General features: G+C 51.9%; 1 protein-coding gene across 12 annotated transcripts in view; it reads left to right on the top strand.

Annotated features, from left to right (window-relative positions):
• Window positions 1–18600, top strand: part of ARHGAP32 (Rho GTPase activating protein 32) — a 238584-nt gene extending 219984 nt beyond the window's left edge. For all 12 annotated transcript variants that reach the window (XM_072918149.1, XM_072918150.1, XM_030290907.4 and 9 more), the window contains 8 exons: window positions 2691–2798; window positions 4045–4190; window positions 6098–6299; window positions 7062–7207; window positions 8119–8193; window positions 8766–9617; window positions 10258–11132; window positions 12217–18600. In XM_072918149.1, coding sequence (XP_072774250.1) covers window positions 2691–2798; window positions 4045–4190; window positions 6098–6299; window positions 7062–7207; window positions 8119–8193; window positions 8766–9617; window positions 10258–11132; window positions 12217–14454 — 4642 coding nt within the window. In that variant the 3' untranslated portion in view covers window positions 14455–18600. The remainder of the gene's footprint in view (window positions 1–2690; window positions 2799–4044; window positions 4191–6097; window positions 6300–7061; window positions 7208–8118; window positions 8194–8765; window positions 9618–10257; window positions 11133–12216) is intronic.
• Window positions 18601–19012: the final 412 nt, after the last annotated feature.

The following is a 19012-nucleotide window of genomic DNA, read 5'->3' on the forward strand; positions in this document are numbered from 1 at the left end:
TAATTAGAATACTTTATTACAATCATCAATTGATTATGGTGATGTATGTTAAAGTCATGGTTTGACACTGGCACAATGCCAGTGCCCCCATGAAAATGCAGTCTCTCAATTGAATGCTGTGAAATGCGATCGAGAACAGAGCAAAGCAGGCCCAAGTTCAATAACAAGAAAAAACTTTATTAAGCTACTACTACTATACTACTATAGAAGGAAAAAAGAATGAAAAAAAACCACACACAAAAATCAAAATGAAAACCTTCCAAAGCATTCCTCCTCCCACCACCCACCTCCAACAAACCACAGTGAGATACAATCTGGACCCAAATCAGGTTTCCACCCTCCAGACAATCGATACTCAGTCCATTGAGGGAGAGAGGAGCCCCTCCTGTGCCACAGACCCCCCAAGAAACACAGCTGCCACACCCTGTGCTTCCATGTCACCACATGGCACCGCCCGGAGAAAAAAAGTTTGCCAGTGGTGACCCTCTCCTTTCCATGCACAGTGCTCTCACCACCAATGCATGGATGGACAGACTGCTTTTAGGATTTTTTCTTTTCAAGGATGCCCTGCCAAGAGGGGAAAAACAACAGTTCAGTTTTTTATTTTTGGGACCAACAGTCCCCCCCATTTTCCCCTGGGGCTGAGGGTCCAAGAACAGAGATCTTCTTCTCTTTTTCTTCTCTGAAGACAGGGGGGCACTACCAAAAACCTCCCTAACTTCTCTCTGTTCGCTCCACTTCTGTCTTTTCCCAGCTGAAGCATGGTCTCTTTGGCTCACCAGCATCCTCCTAAAATACAGTCTCTCTTGGAGGAGAAGATCAGTTCAGTCTGTGGCTAACAAGAAAAAGTCCAGCTAGAAGCCACTCCATCATCTCCTCCCACCTAAAATTTCTCCTTCCAACATCCCAGGTCCCAGGTTGTCTCTCTTCCTCTCTTTCAAACCGAGGAGGAGAAAAATGTCACAAAGCTTTCATTTCTCAGGAAGGGTTAAAAGTCCCAACTCCCAGAGATGGCTTGCTGCCCAGGCTCCTGCTCCCACAGGCGGCTGGGCACCTTGCAGCCCCCCCGCTCTTCTCCTTCCCCGCGGTGAACTGCTGGCAAAACCACCGCTGTCTCTTTTTCTCTCTTGGGAGAGAGAGAGACTCTGGGGGGAATGGAGACATCCCAGATTTTCTCCACACTTCCATCTGCACGGGACCAGCCTGGTTCCAGTCCCTCCACCCTTGGGCCTGCCTCAGTCAGACCACGGGCCTTCCCCTGCCCCACCCAGCTCATGGCTGGACAGGGCAGAGTCCTGCACTGACCGCTGACCGGAACCAAAGAGAGCGAGTTCTCCTGGGAATTCTGCTTTTAACCTCTCTGTGTTCCCAGAGGAGTGTCCACCTTCAATTGGTCAATGTCCAAATTGACCTCTTCCTTCCGGAAAAATTCTTTTTCCGTGTCAAACCACAACAGTTAATCTGCAGGTAAACTCAGAATTCTGGTCTAAGGGGTCAGGTGTAACACATGAGGACAGGTGTTGATAACTATTTATAGTCATTCCTGCCTATAAATGTTTCAATTTCAGTTACTGTGATGTGTGGTGATTAGCTGGACAATTGCAATGCTGCAATGAATGGTATAAATAACTAATTATAAAAATTAATTGATGTGTTATAAACTACAACTGTGTTACTTGCTCTTCAAATAAGGTTGGCTAGTTGGTGCAACAGCTGCTGCTTGTAGTAACTAATTGCAATATTGATGTTAATTGAGGAGGTGTGGCCCTTTCAGAAATAAACTGATCTCTCTCTTTTCTGTTCACCTTTTCCCTGAAATGATTTTTACTTTATGGGGCTGGTTAAACTGAGTTCTGGTACCAGCAGCACGTGAGTCCCAGAGAGAGGGCACAGCCTACAGCAGGACTGCTGTAGGGAACGCTGTAGGTCACAGGGTGCTGCTCTTCTTTCCTGGGGTTTGCTTGGAAAAAGGAAGAAACACTTTATTTTTCTGCTACTCAGTGATGAGAAGTTGCAGGCAGGAGGTATCTGTCTGGTTTCAAGACAAAGCCATTTTCTTCACTTCCAGTCTTGTCTATTTGTGGATTTTTGAGCCCCAAAACACCCTCTCTGCTCCATCTCGCTTCCCCCAAGAAAGGATAGGCTATGAGACAGACACAAGCCAGGGATACCAGGAAGGTACAGCAGCATTTTCACTGCCACCTCCTGCTCCCTCCTACCTAGCATGTGTTAAATACAACAGTGCTTAATATTTTTTAATATTAATGCCACCTTTTTTTAATGTGAACAGAAGCCTCTGACGTTTAACCTTCCATCTGCCTTACCCACCTCTGAGAAGCCTGCTGCCAGTATTTTCAGTATTCTGGAGTGTCAAAATCAATACTCCCCCCATCCCAGAATTAGCGTTCCACATCCTTCCCCACACATCCCTGAGCAGCCCCTCACCTACAGAGGGTTTTTCCTGAATCTGTCCTTTTCTTGAGCCTGGACCAGTCAGGAGAGCCTCCCCTCAGCCCATCCTGTGTCAGCATTGCCAAAGCCAAGTCCACCGTGGGCTGAGGGGAAAGAGTTCATCATTCCTTTCTGGGAGCTGTCAAACCAAAAGGAAATAATGAGCTGGGTTTGTGCTTTGGATCATGGCCTGGCTTTGCTCAGTGGTGCTGAACATTTGCCTCTCTCCTGTTTTCCAGGACACTGGAGTTCCTAATGAGACACTTGGCTCGTCTGGCTGATTATTGCTCCATCACAAATATGCACACCAAGAACTTGGCCATCGTCTGGGCTCCAAACCTCCTCAGGTACTCTGGGATTTTCCCATTTCAATACAAAAGAAATGTTTACATTCATAAACAACAGCTAGTCCAGAAAATCCCAGCTTTCAGCAGCTGGAAAGAGCTCTTCCTGTCTTGACCCAGTGTGCTCTTCTCCTCCTGTAAAATATGGGAAATTACTCTAAGCAGGATTTAAATCAGCTGGCAAGTTTCTGACGAGTGATGTAAAACAGCCCCTGTATTATCCTGTCTCACACAACACAGTTCCACTGGCTGCAGTTCTGTCAGTAGTGACAAGGAAGAATTCCCTGAACCCTCTTTTAGAGGATAATTTCTCCTCTCCTGGTTAGATGAAACTGATGTGTCCTTGATCATCCAGGACAATATCTACAGTGGCATCACTGATTTCCCACTGCATAAGTCTCTAGAATCTAATTTGACAATTTTGGCTGCAAGAATTCAAACTTACAGAAGTTAACTTGGATAAATCTCTTTTGAATCTGGATGATAGGGCACTTTAAAATTAATGGTACAACTTTAAAATTTTGCTTTAAAAGAAAAAAAAAATATTATCCCCCTGACCTTTATTATACGGATTTCTGACTTGCTGTTGTTACCAACCTGAGAAATCTGAGTGTGCGGTTCATCATGGAATCCCAGAAGGGTTTGGGTTGGGAGAGATATTAAAGGTCATCCAGTGCCACCCCCTGCCAAGGGCAGGGACACTTTCCCCAGGTTACTCCAAGCCCTGTCCAGTCTGCCCTTGGACACTCCCAGTTCCTGCAGGTGGGCTCTTCTTTCTGGCAGTTCTGCCACAAGCAGTGGAGTGACCTCGTGTTTGAGTTTGCTTTGGTGAGTCCTGGGGCATTCACTCAGAAGGATCAGGTGGAGACACTCCCTGCTTGAGGGAAAATCTTCTCAGAGGCCACAGCAGGTTTGCAGAACACTGCCTTAAACTGTGGCAGTCATGGAGATGAGTTAACAAAAAGCTCTTGATTTTGGATGTTCAGTGTATTAACCTCAATTCAGACCTGTCCCACGCTCCCCTTTCCTCCCAGCCCAGTGTTCCTCTTGCCTCATCAGTAAGGCTTGAACCTGGATCTGAAGTTTGGCCATAAATTCCCACAGTCAGTGATCATTTGTGAGCGTTGCTGAGATTTAACCCCAGAACCACCCTTCAGCCCTTTCTGCCTGAGCCCCAGGCCCTGCAGCCTCACAGGTGCCCGGGCCTCACCCAGCAGGAGCCTCTTCCCTCTCCCGTGTCCCTTTGCAGGTCCAAGCAGATCGAGTCCGCCTGCTTCAGCGGCACGGCCGCCTTCATGGAGGTGCGGATCCAGTCGGTGGTGGTGGAGTTCATCCTGAACCACGTGGATGTGCTCTTCAGCTCCAAGCTCAGCTCCGTCATCCGCGACGGGGCAGGTGTGTCTTCTGGCCTTGCTTCACTCAGGCAGGAGCAGCGGCACTCCGTGCCTGCCTGAGCCGCCTCTGCGCATGGAAATGGTTCTTATTTTAACCTAGAGGGCACATGTATAGGTTGGGATGGCAGAACCCAGACAGAGATGGCCTGGTGTTAGAAATTGCTGTCAGTACCTTTCTTAGAAGCCAAGGGTACCCCACAGGAATGCAGAGATGAATTTGGCTTCTACCTTTACATCCCACCACTGAGAAATTGCAAGGAATCACTTAAATCTTTGTCTCTCCTGCTCTTTCTCCTTTTAAAAACCATCTTTACTGGTGCTCCTGCATGCTTACCCATTGGAGCTAAGTCTGTCTGCCCTCATCCGTACCTTGGAACACAAATAGGAACAAGCTGGTGTTAATCAGTCTCTCTTCAGTAATGTTGAGGCTAAGAAACTTAAATCTTGCTCTTGCTCAAGCTGGTTGTTTTAGGATGAGGAATGAACCTGGAGCACCTGGAATGTCATCCAGCCTTGGAGCCTACAAATTCCCTTGAGTAACTGAGGCCATATATCTGTTCCATTGAGAAGGAACAGAGTTGTACCAGGAGGAAAGTTTACTCTGTGTTAGTGTGGCTGCCACAAGCTGTTCTGCTCCTAAGCAGCATTAAGGCTGCACCATCTGTCTTGATAACCTGCCTGTGCCTGGAACATGCACAGCTACTGCAGTTACCACCACCTGGGGACTGCAAAGAGCTGGGTTTCCACTGTATTTGCTGCTCCCTTCTTTTAAATAAGCCTTACCTCTGCTTAGGCTGGCAGAGTTGATCTGGCAGCTTTTTCTCCTGCTGTAGGGCAGTCCATGGAAGCCAGAGGTTAGCTTGGCTGAACAGCAGCTCCCAGCAGGCTGACTCTGCCAGGGGAAGGAAGATAAGCATGCTCAGAATCCCAGCCAGATGATTATCCAGGCTTAGAATGGCCCATGTAAATTTGGCTAATTGTTTAATGACTTGGTCATTTGCATTCAGTGACTTTGGCACAGACCTGGCAGGGAGGAGGGTCAGGCTGTTGGATTGGCTAAGTGCAGGAATTCTGCATTCCAGGCTTCCTGGGGGCCTCTGGGTGTGAGCACAGCTCCTGCACCTACGAGAGGGGGAAGTGGTGCTGCCAAACCTGTTTCAACCCAAACTTCACCCAGGACAACATTTACAGCTCCCACACCCCCCAGACTCTGCATCCTTCACACAGAGCTGTGCTGCTCCAGGGACAGCCATGGAATTGGACCAAGCAGGATGTTCTGCACTGGCACATCTCCCCCAAAGCCCTGAACTCACCTGGGAATAACCCTAGAAACACCTGTACAAGAGGCAATGGCAGACACAGGACAGCTGCTCCTACAACAGGCTCCCTGTAATCTCTCCACTGGAGCTGTCAGCAGCAGGAGGCAGCAGCAGCTACTTTCAGATTTTGCACATTCATCACCAGGCACAAGCTCTGAAGGCCACGGGCAGGCCACACAGCAGATTCTGTTTGCTGTGTCCAGGTACATTTGGTTTATAGTAGCTTCAGTCACACATGGCATTTCCTGCTACACCGAGAGGTGAAATTTGGGAATGACCCAGACAGGCTTTATACAAAGGAAAAGCATCATTTTCTTTACAGGCTCTTGCATACAGATGAAAGAAAGTGTGCCAAAAAGGTTTCAGTCCTACCTGTTTGCCTCTGCTTTTTTTTAATACATTAAGCCATTATTCTTTTAGTCATCAACATACCTGTGACATTGTGACCACATTTTGCCCACATCTTTCAATGGTTGGGATAACAGAAGTTCAGAAAAACACAGCACCTCCCTAGACACACAGAGCTAAGCTTTGATCTCTGCACTGCTGTTTGCTGACTTTCCTTGTTGCCTGTGGTTTTCCCTTGCAGGGCACAGCTCTTTATCCCGACCCAAGTCTCTGCTGGTGTCCTCCCCCTCCACAAAGCTGCTCACACTGGAGGAGGCTCAGGCACGGACACAGGCCCAGATCAACTCTCCCATCGTGGCAGACAGCAAGTACATTGAAGTGGGAGAAGGCCCAGCAGCTTTGCAGGGGAAATTCCACACAGTCATTGACTTCCCATCTGAAAGGTAGAGACAGGTTTCCTTTCCAGCATGTGTCATAGCTATGTTACTTTGAATATAGCAGGAATTTGCGTATATTGACTTGAGACTTGTTATATATGTAAATATTGTAGCCCATTTTCCATCTGCTTTGGACTCTGGGAGGATTCAGCTCTTCAGTGGTCTTGGTTTAGCCAAATAATTTGTGCTCCACTCCCGGTTGTTTTCACCAGGGATATCATTTAATATATAAATCTATGTTGTCTGTGATGCAGAGATGCTTGGACCAGTCACACAGAGAAATGTAAACAGGGTGAACACCTGCAGATGTTGGGGTTTTCCAGGACTGAGTGCCTGTCACAAGTCCAGGTTCCCTTGAAGTGGAGAAGTTGGACAGGCTTGAGGACACAGGAAATTAAATATGGCAGTGGAGGAGACTAAGGTGGTTTTATAGCAGGAGTTAGAGATGCTTTTGAACACCTTTATGGCTGCCCAGCTTCCCAGAGAGCTGGGGCTTCTTCTAGAAAATCCATCCCTTGGCTGCTGGACTGGACAAGGAAGAGGTTTCCTCACCTGCACTGCAGCTGCTTTGTGGAAGTTGGAAGAATTTACACAGCAAGACTTTAGGGCTGAGCTGGGAGAATGAAAACATCCTCAGCTGTGGAAAAGAGGGAAGTTCCAAGCAGAAACCAGGAGTTTCTGAGCAGAAAGCAGAGAGTGCTGATAACAAGCAGCCAGGATTGAGCTGCAGCCCCACCTGCATCCATGTGTTCCATTTTCTCTCCCCAGGAAAAGGCCTCCCAGCAAGATGAAGAAGTCTCCAGTGGGGAGCTGGCGTTCCTTCTTCAACCTGGGAAAATCCTCCTCTGTGTCCAAGCGCAAACTGCAGCGCAACCCCAGCGAGCCCTCGGAAATGAAAGCCATAGCCCTGGCAGGTGAGGCCCCCTTCCAAAGCCCGCGGTTGTCAGCAGTGCAGAGTGATGTTTCCAGTGGGTTTTTATCTCCTTCTAGCGTCCAAGCCGTGCATGACACCTCCAGTAGCTCTTCTTTCCCAGTGGCTCTCACTCAGGCAGCTCTGGAGCCTGCCGGGGCTCACACCTCTGTGCTTTGCTTGGAACAGCTTTGGAAAGATAAGATGTGGCTGCTGCTATCATAAGTCACACAATAATTCCTTCTGACACTCTCATTATGAAATGAAATTACAGTTCTGGTTCCCCTTGCTGCTCTCAGAAGATGAAACAATGGAAAAGCACCTTCCCATAAACACATTCCCTCCAAAAGCTGTACCAGAGTACCCAGAGAAGGCAGCCAACAACCCTTTGCAGCCACAGCCAGGATATGTAGGTGGAATTCTCATCCTTTTCCATATATAATTTTCTGTCTCTTTCCAAACTTAAAAATAGCAACAAAGTGTTTTTGCAGTAAAACACATCACAAATCCCAAAATAGGAGCCTGGAAGAACTTTTATCCCTCATCTCCCAGGTCAGCCTTTAAATTCTTACCTTCACAGTCTTCACATGCTATTTGATGCTCTTCACGACTGTTTCCTTAGAGACTGAAATTATACTTGTTTAGAGCCCATAGAACAGGGTGTGTGAAATACTCCTTCCTTCCCTCTTTTTGAGGGGCTTTGCTTGTGGGGAATTGTTTCCCAGCCTGTCACCTGCAGCAGTCATCACTTGGGTCAGTTGCCATTTCCAGGTAAAATGAGAATCAGAAACCCAGCTTCAAAACAAAATTACTCTCAGGATAGTGACGTTGGTGCTAGAAATGCATTTGTGTTTTTTCTGCCACCATTATCCAACTAAGTGTAAACCCCTTTCCCTGTGTGGTTCCTTCCCTCAGGAGGACGAGGAGACAGCGGGACGCTCCGCTCGGCCAAGAGCGAGGAGTCCCTCACCTCCCTGCATGCCGTGGATGGTAAGGCAAAACCCTACCTGCACTTCCAAGGGCATTAAGGGAGGCACTTGACATCTCTGGCTGTAGATACTCAAACAGGGCAGGTTTTCCACCCCTCCAGGGGAAGCTGAACTTGCTAACTGATGAAGCAGCTTTCTGCTCTCAGCACAGATGGGTCTGACAGAAATGCTCTTCATGGCTTTTCCTGCTTTTAAGGTTAAAAAGAGCAAACCTCTTGCTCTGGTGTAGCTGGCGCTGCTTACATTCATTCCTTGGCTCCTCCCCTTGCTATTTCAAGGTTGACAGGACAGGATTGTGAAGGAAAGTGCTCTCTGAGAAAGGCCTTCAGCACATTTAAGTGTCTTTGCTTGTGCACACAGCTTAGTTTCACACTAAATCATGCCTGGCAAATGCTGTAACACAGTTTAAGCAAATGGAATAAGCAGTCACTGCCAATGATGTTACTTGGTGTGCAGAGATCACCAGGGGAGCTTCTCGCTGCCTTGGGACTGCTCTAACTGCCCTCCATGACTGGGCCTGGCCTCCTGCACAGGAGGTCTTGGCACTGACCCATGGTGTCTCCTCACCTCCAGGTGAATCCAAACTGTTCCGGCCCAGAAGGCCCAGGTCCAGCAGCGATGCCCTCTCTGCCTCCTTCAATGGGGAGCTCCTGGGGAACATGAACCGCTGCAACTCCTACGACAACCTCCCCCATGATGACAGCGACGGGGACGAGGGGCTCATCCATGTCCCTGCCCTCATCTCTCCACGCTCCTCGGAGGATGTGGACCTCAGCCCGCCAGACATCGGCGTCGCCAGCCTGGACTTCGACCCCATGTCCTTCCAGTGCAGCCCCCCCCAGGCAGAGTCCGAGTGCCTGGACAGCAGCACCTCCCTGCTGGAGGCCATCGATATCAATAAGGAGAAGCCAAGCCTGCTCAAGAAGGATTTAGAATCAGGCAGCCAGTCCCAGACCCCAGGCAGTGCCACCAGTTCTGAGCCAGTGTCCCCTTTCCAGGAGAAGATGAGTCCCTTCTTTACACTGGAGCTGAGCCCCACGGAAGAGCAGGCCTGCAAACCCCTCAGCTTCTCACCCAAGACAGCCCGAAAGCCCATCAAATCTCCACCACTGAGCACAGAACCCACCTCCTTTGTGTTACCCAGCCGTGTGCCAGAGGCCATGGGAGGAGTGCCCACCACATCCAGGAACTCCTCTGCTTCCAGCTGGAGCAAAGAGATTGGCATCACTGAGATCACAAACAGGTCCCCAACCCAGATGTCCTTGCCCCTGAAAAACAGTGAAACAGGAACAGGGGAAGGAGCCCACCAAGAGCTGCAGCATCCCCAGCTAGTGGCTGCTTGCAAAGCAGAGTTGCCAGAAGAAGGGGAGAGAGCCATGCCAAGCAGTCAGAATAAGACTGTACCCAGTGGACACACCCAGCCAGGTACAGTGCATTTTCCTCCATTCTTTCTTTAAGTTCCAAAGGGGAGCTGCTCTCAGAACCGTCCTCCTCTGCGTGCCTTTAGGAGAGGGGATTGCCCGTCAGTTCTGGTCACGAGTGTCTTACAGGGCTGTGCAGATCGGTAAAGTCTTAACCTCTGCCTTCTCCCTACATCACACAAATCTCGGATAATTTCCGTAATGCTTTATATTCCGCTTTTTTTTTTCCCCATCCTCTCACACGTGAAAATCTCTAGCATGTCCTTCTCAGTCATTTCAACCAATAGACCATCTAAGACTTTTCCTTTTTTAAATTAAAAATCTGCCAACACTCGAAGAAGGGACCTTTCCGCCAAAAACCTTATGATCAAAATTGTGTAAGGGTATCTCATTCTCTGCTACCTCCTTCCTACCTCTAGAAATGCAAGAGGAGCCTTTAGACAATCTCTTGGGTTTTTTCCTCTTTGTCATGAACTGCTGTGCTGTCGAGCAGCGTTTGCCTGTGAGACACAAGTGTTTCACATCAGAAGGAACTGCCACTGTGAAAGTGTGGAGAGCATCTATTTTTTTATAATAGTCGTTAAGGTCACTCTCCTTATTGGGTAACATAAAATCACTCTCTCTCTCAATTTTCCCCCCATTAGGAGCAGTTGCCCTCGACTCCCCCCAGGATCCTGTTCCCGTCAGTTCTGTGTCTCTTATCCCTCCTCCTCCTCCGAAAAATGCAGCGCGCATGCTGGCCCTAGCATTAGCCGAGTCCGCACAGCAAGCATCCGCCCAGTCCCACAAAAGGCCAGGAGATGCTCATGCTGAAAGCACAAATTATGGAGAGGCTGAAGCTGGCACAGCTCTAGAAAAGCTCCATCTCTCTGCGGGCGCTCCCGACAAGCTGCACCTGTTCACTGCTCTGCCCGAGAACCGCCTGCACTTCCAGCCCGGGGCACCTTTAGAGCAGGACTGCCAAGGCACGGCTGGGGAGCAGAACCACCCGCCCGGCGCACCTGGAGGCCAAGAGCCCCTGCCTCTCGACACGGGCATGCCCAGGGACACGCCTGGCAGCAGGGATGTGGAGCAGGAGCAGTCCAGCATCCACCTCAGCAGAGCGGGGAACAAGGAGCCCTTCCCTGCCCACGTAGGGGACTGGGAGCACGCGGCCCTCCACGGCCCCGGGACGCTGCCGGAGCGGGAGCTGCCTGGCATGGAGCTGGCTGTGGAACAGCCCCACCTGCGCGCAGGCCTGGCTGGGGACAAGCTGCACGCTCCCTGCACGGCCGAGGACAAGCTGCAGTCCCCCTCCGTGGGTGCCGCGGGGGACAAGGGCTCCCCGGCCGCGGTGCCGTACCTGAGCACCCTCCCGGGCGCGGCCCCCGAGCCCCGCGCCCCGCCTGGGGCCGCCCCCCAGGCAGACGCCGCCGTCCCTCCTGCGCCGCGTGCGGCCGCAGCCCCGGCACAGAGACAGGAGCACCAGGCAGCCGTGGGACAGGTGCCGGCGGCCAAAGCACCCAGCAGCTCCGGGCAGGTACGTGCTGCTCCCTGCACAGCTCCTCTGAAGTGCTGAGCGCTGGGGATGTCGGTCCAAATCCAAATGGCAGTGGGGAGGGGTTTGCAGGAAACCAGGAGTGTCGTGGGTATAACACAGACACGGCCTTGCAGGAACTCCTGTGCTGCTTTCCTAAGGGAATATTCCAGAATACCCACCCTCCTTGGTTTTAAGGAAAAAAGTACCTGCAGGGGTAGCTAACAGAGGGATTGATAGTTCAGAATGCTCAGAAAGAAGAATTTTTGTATCTTTTGACAAGGTCCTCTTCCAGCATCCTGATTAGGCTCTTGTTCAGTCAGTGACAAGATGAGAAGACACAATCTTAAACTGCACGAGGAGAGGTTTAGGTTGGACAACAGGAAGAATTTCTTCACAGAAAGGTTGATGAAGTGCTGGAAGGGGATGCCCCAGGAGCTGGTGGAGTCCCGATCACTGGAGGTGTCCAAGGAGCAAGTGGCACTTAGTGCTCTGGGCTGGTGACAAGGGGATGACGGTCTTGGGTAGGACTCAATGGTCACAGAGGTCTTTTCCAAACTGTGATTCTGTTAAACAAAACAGGTCAGATTGCTTGTGCAGGACTGAAATATTTCCATCAGAAATCCAAACCCCCCCAGCCCATGAAACATTCCTGGCTGCAGCCCATCCTAAGCCCCACAGCTACATTTAAGCCAGGAATTTCTACTTTACTGCAGTTCTTGATCTGCTCACTGGGGCCTGAGGAGGTTAAATCCAGGAACATTTTCATTAACATCAGACATTTAAAGAAGACCACCTAACAAAACACTGAGGGTACCATGTAAGGAGACAGCCACCTTCTCCCCTTTCTCTGGTTTGGCATTTGCAGAACACACAAGTTGTGATGGGTCCCAAAAACTGCCAGTGGCATCATGTCTTCCCATGCTGAGAGAGGGAACCTACACATCTATCATTCCCCAGCAAACAGAAATCAGGCACAGACATGCTGGGAAGGAGTTGATCCATGCAAGTGTCTGGGATGTTCTAACTATAGAATAGTAGGGAAATAGCTGCTTGTCCCTAACTTTGTCTGGTTTCTTCCCTGCAGATGTGGACCACAGCTGCACCTGAAAAGCCTCCAGAGCCCACGCCTGGCTTTGTCTCTGAGAGCAGTTCCAGTGCCCGTGGCTCCTCTTCCGTGCCCGCGGGCCACCAGAGCCACTTGGAAAAGCCTCGGGAGAGCACGAGGGCTCCCCCACTGCACCTGCGCTCTGAGTCAGTCCCTGCCCCCTCCTCCTACAGCTTCACCCCGCCCGTGCCGCCCGTGAGGACGCTGGAGAGCAAGATCGCCGCGGCCATGCACTCCAACAACACGGACGCCATCAACAACTCCAACTACCACCCCTTCCTGGCCTCCTCCATGCTGGCGTCCTCCATGGAGGAAGCGCTGCTGCCGCCGCCACCACCGCCTCCCAAGCACTCATCCCTGCAGCCGGTGTACGTGCCGCACCCCAAGCCGGACAGCCTCCCCGAGCCCGTGGGGCCTGACAGCTACCTGCATGCCAAGCACCAGTACCGGCCCGAGGGCGTCCCTGCCCACGGCTACCATGGCAAGGCCGAGCAGCACCAGCCCTACCCGCCCCGCCCGGAGCCGCCCGTCACCGCGGGCGCGCGCTACGGCTCCTACGGCACGCAGGGCAAGGGCTCTGCCGCGGGCCTGCACCCCAAGCCCCGCAGCCGCACCGACTTTGTGTCCTCCGTGAGCCCCACGGGGCTCCGGGGCACCAGCTATGCCGAGGAGGCCCCCCCGTACCCCACCATCCGCAGGGTGCAGTCGCTGCACGTGCCCGGCCCGGCTGCCGCTGCCGCCATCCGCTCTGTGCCCATCTCCCGCACGGAGGTGCCCCCGGACGATGAGCCCGTGTACTGCCCGCGGCCCCTCTACCAATACAAGCCGTACCAGCCCCACTCCGACTACCACGTCACGCAGCTCCAGCCCTACTTTGAGAATGGGCGGGTCCATTATCGCTACAGTCCCTACTCCAGCTCCTCCGGCTCCCCCTACTACACTGCAGCCGACGGGAGTTTCTACGACCTGGATCCCTACAGCACCGTGCGGATCCGGCCCTTCCACGGCCTGCCTGGCCGCGAGTTCAGCCCCTACGTGTCCCGGCTGCAGGGCAAGGGGCTGTACCGCTACCCCAGCCTGGCCGCCTACCCCCGGGCAGGGCTCATCAACCACCTGGGCAAAGAGCACAGCTTCGTGAGCAGGGACGTGCCCCCCGCCCCAGACATCAAGCACATGTACATGTCCTGGGACCTGGAGGACATGGAGAAGTACCGCATGCAGTCCATCCGCCGGGAGAGCCGCACGCGCCAGAAGGTCAAAGGGCCCCTCATGTCCCAGTACGACAACGTGGCCCCGCTGCTGCAGGACGAGCTGGGGGGCCTGGATGCCGTCCACCTGCGCAGCAAATCAGATCCTGGCAAGAGTGGCCTGCTCACGGTGGCAGAGGGGAAGGAGGGCAGGTACCCAGCCAAGGCAGCCACGCCCGAAGGGGACGAGCGTTACTACGGGCAGCACGCGGAGCCTGAGCTGGACCGGGCCCTCTATCACGGCGAGGGCTACGGCAATGGGCAGCCTGAGAAGCCGTCCTTGCCCCAGAAGCAGAGCAGCATCAGGAACAGGAAGATGCACGAGCCAGGCAGCAGCAGCAGCGAGCACAGGACGTATTTGCAGCAGGAAGCCAACCATAGGCAGCCTTCCGAACCCAAAAACGGGCCCCCCTACCCCGAGTACAGGCCCAAGGGCGGCCCGGAGCCCTCCGAGCCCATGGGCTACCAGCACTCAGGCAGCAAGTACATCCCGGCCAGCCAGGAGACCCTGAGGCTGAACCACAAGGAGGGGAGGCTGGCAGACGACAGGCTGGACCTGGAGAGGCCCCGAGGCAGAGTGCCCATGGAGAAGCACTCCAGAGACTGCTACAAGCAGGAGGAACACGCCGCCTCTCCGATGGCACCACCACCCAAGCCCGAGCGGAGCCACAGCCTCCGGATGCGGGAGCACCCCGAGCCCATGGAGAAGGACTCTGCCCTGCTGTACCCGTACCAAACCCTGGGCAAGCGCCAAAGCACGATGACTGTGGTGTCCCAGTACGATAATCTGGAGGATTACCATACCCTGCCTCAGCACCAAAGAGGGGGCTATGCTGGAGCAGGGGGCTTCGTGCCCCCCGGCTTCCCGCACGTACACAGCAGAACTTACGCCACGGCGCTGGGGCAGGGAGCCTTCCTCCCCACAGAGCTGTGTCTGCAGAGGCCCGAGACAGAGGTGCACGTCGAGTGAGCTGTGGGGGGGACGAGGGATAGAATCTAAGCAGCCTCTGCTGGACAGTGGACTGTTTTATTTTTTCAGTGACAGTAAAAAACTCCCCAACCCTGCCCCCAGTGAGCAAAGCAAGCCCCCCTCAGCCCTCCCTTGGCCCCCACTCACTGTTTTTATGTAGTAGAGCTATAGATTTTCATGTAGTTTTGAGCCATCTGGGAGGACAGGGCAGGCTGTGGGCACACAGGTGTTGCCAGAGGCCAGGCAGGGCTGACACAGATGCTGTTGGGGCAGGGAGGGAAGTTTTCCCTTCCCAGACGTGACACTGGCTCCTTCTCCCCACACCCACGGTCCCATGTATGATGGGCTGTGCACGATGGACTGTGCCTGCAGCTCCATCCTGCTGCAAACTGCCCATCCCAGGCTGGCTCCCAGGAATGGGCCATGGAGAAACCTCGAAGTTACACAGAGAGAGTGGGGCTGGGCAGGGCTCCCCAGGCTTCCTCTCCTTGCTGAGGCCCTGCCTCTCCCTTAGCTGCACCCACTGCAGCTGCTGTGAGCTGGGTGGGGGTCTGCTTTGACTCCAAGCCCAAGGAACAGGCTCTGAAGCTAGCTCAGAGCAAAACACACTCGTTATGTGTCTTGCTTATTAACAAGCTGCTTCTGCCTACAAGAAGTCCATTTCCTTCACATTGCTCTGTTGTAAGCAGAGGCTAGCTGCAGGAGTCATGTAGGGCAGGTTTGCATTTCTCACACCAAAAGAAATAAATCACTAAACTACACCAAACCCAACCCCTAGAGCTGGGAACAGCATAGCCATTCCATGCCAGTCCTTCCTGTTTGCTGCAAGGTTATCTGTGGCCCAGATGAGCTCATCCCATCCTGTGGCTGGCAAGACTCTGTCATCTCACTGCAAAAAATACTAGAAAAATAGAATTTAAAAAAAAAGTCTATAGCATTATGTAAATCTGAGCCCACCTTGCCAGCTGTGTGTGACAAGTTGTCTGCATGAGCAGCTGCCCTGGGCCAGGTCCTGCAGCAATTCCATCAGGGAATGCTCCTGCTGAGCTTAAGCTGGAGGTCTTCAGACCCTCTGCAGCCTCTGAGTTCCATGTTGGGCAGAGACCCCTGTGGAGTTGTGGCACACAGGGAGCAGTGATGTGCCCAGGTGCAGTTTTCAGTACTCAGTGAGTAGGGACAGAAGGCCAGTGCACTCTTAACATACACCAAAAATGGTGTCCAAGCTGCTGAAAAGCTTTGATATCGTAAAAACAGCCTGGCAGCCCCTTGTGCTGCCTCTCAGACTCCCCAGGACTCACACACCCTGTACAAATAAAGCACATCCATTCCATTAGGTAGGGCTTGCAAGCAATACTTGAGATTTAGCAGTTTTTAAATGTCCACTGATAAATTCCAAGGCCATTCCTGTTCTGTGTGGTTGAAGAACTTCTCTACCTGTTTCAAATTTCTAATGTTTTATGAAAAACCTGGAAGTCCTGCAGTTAGCACACAGCTGCTTAGGTGGGGCTTTTTGAACAAAAAGTTTCATGGCTATTTTGGGACTTTTAAATCCTAAGGAAAGCCTGCTTCTACTTGCTGACTACTCTGTAGCTGTTTGCTTCTTTTAACCTTGGAGCCTTGTCTGGGGCTGTTTCAGTAACTACCTTCTGGTTCTATTTTATTGTGCAATGCTGGTGTTTTAAGCATTTTGTTTAGAAGAGTTCTCACATGTTTTGGAACGAAATCTGGCAGTAAGGAAAAAAGAAGAAAGAAAGAGAAAAAAGCAGCACTGTGATCCAGGTTACCACAATCTCCTCATGAGGAATTCCCAGGTAGAGGGGTTGGGGTTTTTGGTGAGGGAATTCTTTTCATAGTGTTTTCTTTTAAGGAAAACTGACAGAACTGCACAGAAAGGGACCACTGGGTGAGCCACCTTGTCTCCACTGGCACTAACTCCAGGCAAGGCTGAGCTGCCCCGGTTCCTATGGAGCCAGGCTGGGTTATCTGTGCTCCCCAGCAGAGCTGTGTTATGGCTGGGCCAGCAGCAGTCTCAGCCCCTGGCTGCCTGCCAGGTCTCCAGTTGAAGCAGGGATAAATGTTTGGTTCAGGCTATTTGGGATTCAGGTAAAGAGAGCTGCAGGTCCAACCTCTCTCTCTGTGAAAGCCTTAACTCCCCCCCTGCCCTGCAGCCTCCCTCTGCCTGGGCCTTAGTCAGCCAGGACTATCCTGCCACTGCGAGGGGCTGCTCCCAGCTCCTACTAATTGTAAAGGTCTCTGGATTTTCCTGCTCGAAGCCACTGTCTCCCTGTAGAGCCCAAGTGCCATCCTTGACAGCCTCTGCTCCTCAGTGCTGTGCTGCTCTCCCTGCTTTGTGTCAAGTGCCAGGTGCGAAGCACCCGCTCATCCCACTGGCAACAAACCCTTCAGCACCTTTCCCAAAGGGCTTTTGGAAGTGCACACCTGTACCCCTAACCCAGAGGGCTGCTGCAAACAGCCTTTTGGGAATGAGAGGAAGAAGACAGCAGAGCAGTGACTCCCAGCCATCTCCCCCTTGGCACGCAGCCACAGCCAGGTGTGCTCCAAGGGTGGAAGCTCTCCAAGAACCTAAACTCATGTCCAGACCTACTGAGCCACAGTACAGAATTTAAAAAGGTGAAAACACCAGCTTTTCCCAGTAACACAGACCAACACCTTTGTTTTATCGTTGCTCCTGCCCACAGCTTCAGCAGCATCCTGCATGATCCCGCCCTGCCAAGCCATACAGTGAACTATGCAGTCCTGCTCCTGCTCTGGGCTCAGTCTGCTGGTCTTACAGAGAGTTTTACATCCTCATGAACCCCAGAATTCATAGGTGAGGTTGGAAAGGGTGTCATGCATCAGAGCGAGGCAGGCAGGTGACACCAGGAGTCTCGGGTGAGCTGGAAGATGGTGATAGCCTGGTCATGTGTCCCAGAGTGAAGAGAGCAGGGGGACAGCAACACAAATAATCCTCTAATCCAAGTGCAGTTGTGCTCGGGCTCCGTAATTCCTTCTGACCACGTCCCCACGGCATGACAGCAGCTGTGTTCCTCAGCAGTTCCTCACACAGATACTGTCTGCATCTTCAGCTGCCACTCCCTCTGTTTCCAGAAGAGGGTCTCCCAGTGCATGCAGGAATGAGGCTGCAGGAGTGTGCTCCAGCTTTGGATTCTCACCTCTGCTCTGGAGCAGGACGTGACCCACAGGAGACCTTCCTTGGGAAGGGGAGTGCAGTCGTAGGTGAGTAATGAGGACTTGGCCCCTGTGAAGTCTTAAGTAAAGCATTAATTTCTGATTTTTGCAGAGTCTTATCAGGTGATATCTATATGCATCTCTGAAAACACCCCCACAACTTTGTGCCTATGTCTTTGCAGTGATCCCCCACCCCTGCTCACCACTGGGGGATCAGTGAGGATTGCACAGTGGTAGTAAGTTGCTACACAAAACCAAAACCGACTTGAAAACGTTCTGTTCCTCTTTGACCACAGAAGGGACAGAACCTCAAGTGAGCTCTGCCATCCCCCAGGCTGGTGACAGGGCATTGACTTAAGTGGTGTGTTAAATGTCAGGAAATCTGGGTGAGAAGTTGTTTTCCCTCCTTTCGTTGCGGCGGCTTAGGCACGTTCCTGTTTCCCCGAGCCCCGGGCCCTGTGAAAGGCACCTGTGAGCACACACACACCTCGGTTCCTCCTGTGTGCAGAGCCCTGCCTTGTCCACCTGGGGGGGGACTAAAGGGTTGTTTTGCTGTTCATTTTCCTGCTGTAGAAGACATGATTTTTCTTTCCCTGAGCCGCATGAGAGAAACATCCCAGAAAGTCTTGGGTTACCTTTGGAGTTCCCTTCACTTTAATTTATAGAGTGTCTTTTTTTGTGAACTGGTGTAAAATGTATATGCCGACGAACTCATGTATTTTTATGTAAATATTTTTTGTGGTTTCCCCACTTTCCCTTCTCTGTAAATATTTAGAATTCTCATATTCTTCTCACCTTGTATGATGCAGATGTGGTTTTGTTTCTGTTTTTTATTTGTACTGTAATGCAACAATCCAGACTGAGGTGTCTTGTGGTATTAAACAAAAGCAACAGTCCCACTGAGCTCACACTCAGATGTGCAACTTGACAGCATTAATCAAGCCAGGTTAAAAACCACTCAGGTGTGCCTGTGTGTATTTTTTCCTCTGCCTTGTTAATTAACAGTGTACTTAAAAAACAAAACAGGAGGAGCCATCTTGGGGCCGTGCCTTGGAGGGAGGGATGCTGGCAGGCAGCTAAAGGTGAAGGAGGTGACTTTGAGTTCCCATGCCAAGGCTTGGGCTTATCTGTGCCATTCCACCTGTGCCCACTGCTGCTTCCTAACAATAAATGAACCTGCCTGAGCTGTTTGAGTATCCCTTTCCTCTCACCCAGCAGGACAGCACGAGCAGAAACAGCCTGGCCCTGGCACTGAAGGCACAGGGCAGATGAAGTCAGGACAAACAGATGGCACAGGCCACCTCTGAGTTGGCTGGGAGGGATTCTGGGCAGCACAGTAATACTGCTCATAGTTAATTAATAGCAAAAA

This window comes from Taeniopygia guttata, chromosome 24 (assembly GCF_048771995.1).
Source record: "Taeniopygia guttata chromosome 24, bTaeGut7.mat, whole genome shotgun sequence".
Classification (NCBI taxonomy): Eukaryota; Metazoa; Chordata; class Aves; order Passeriformes; family Estrildidae; genus Taeniopygia; species Taeniopygia guttata.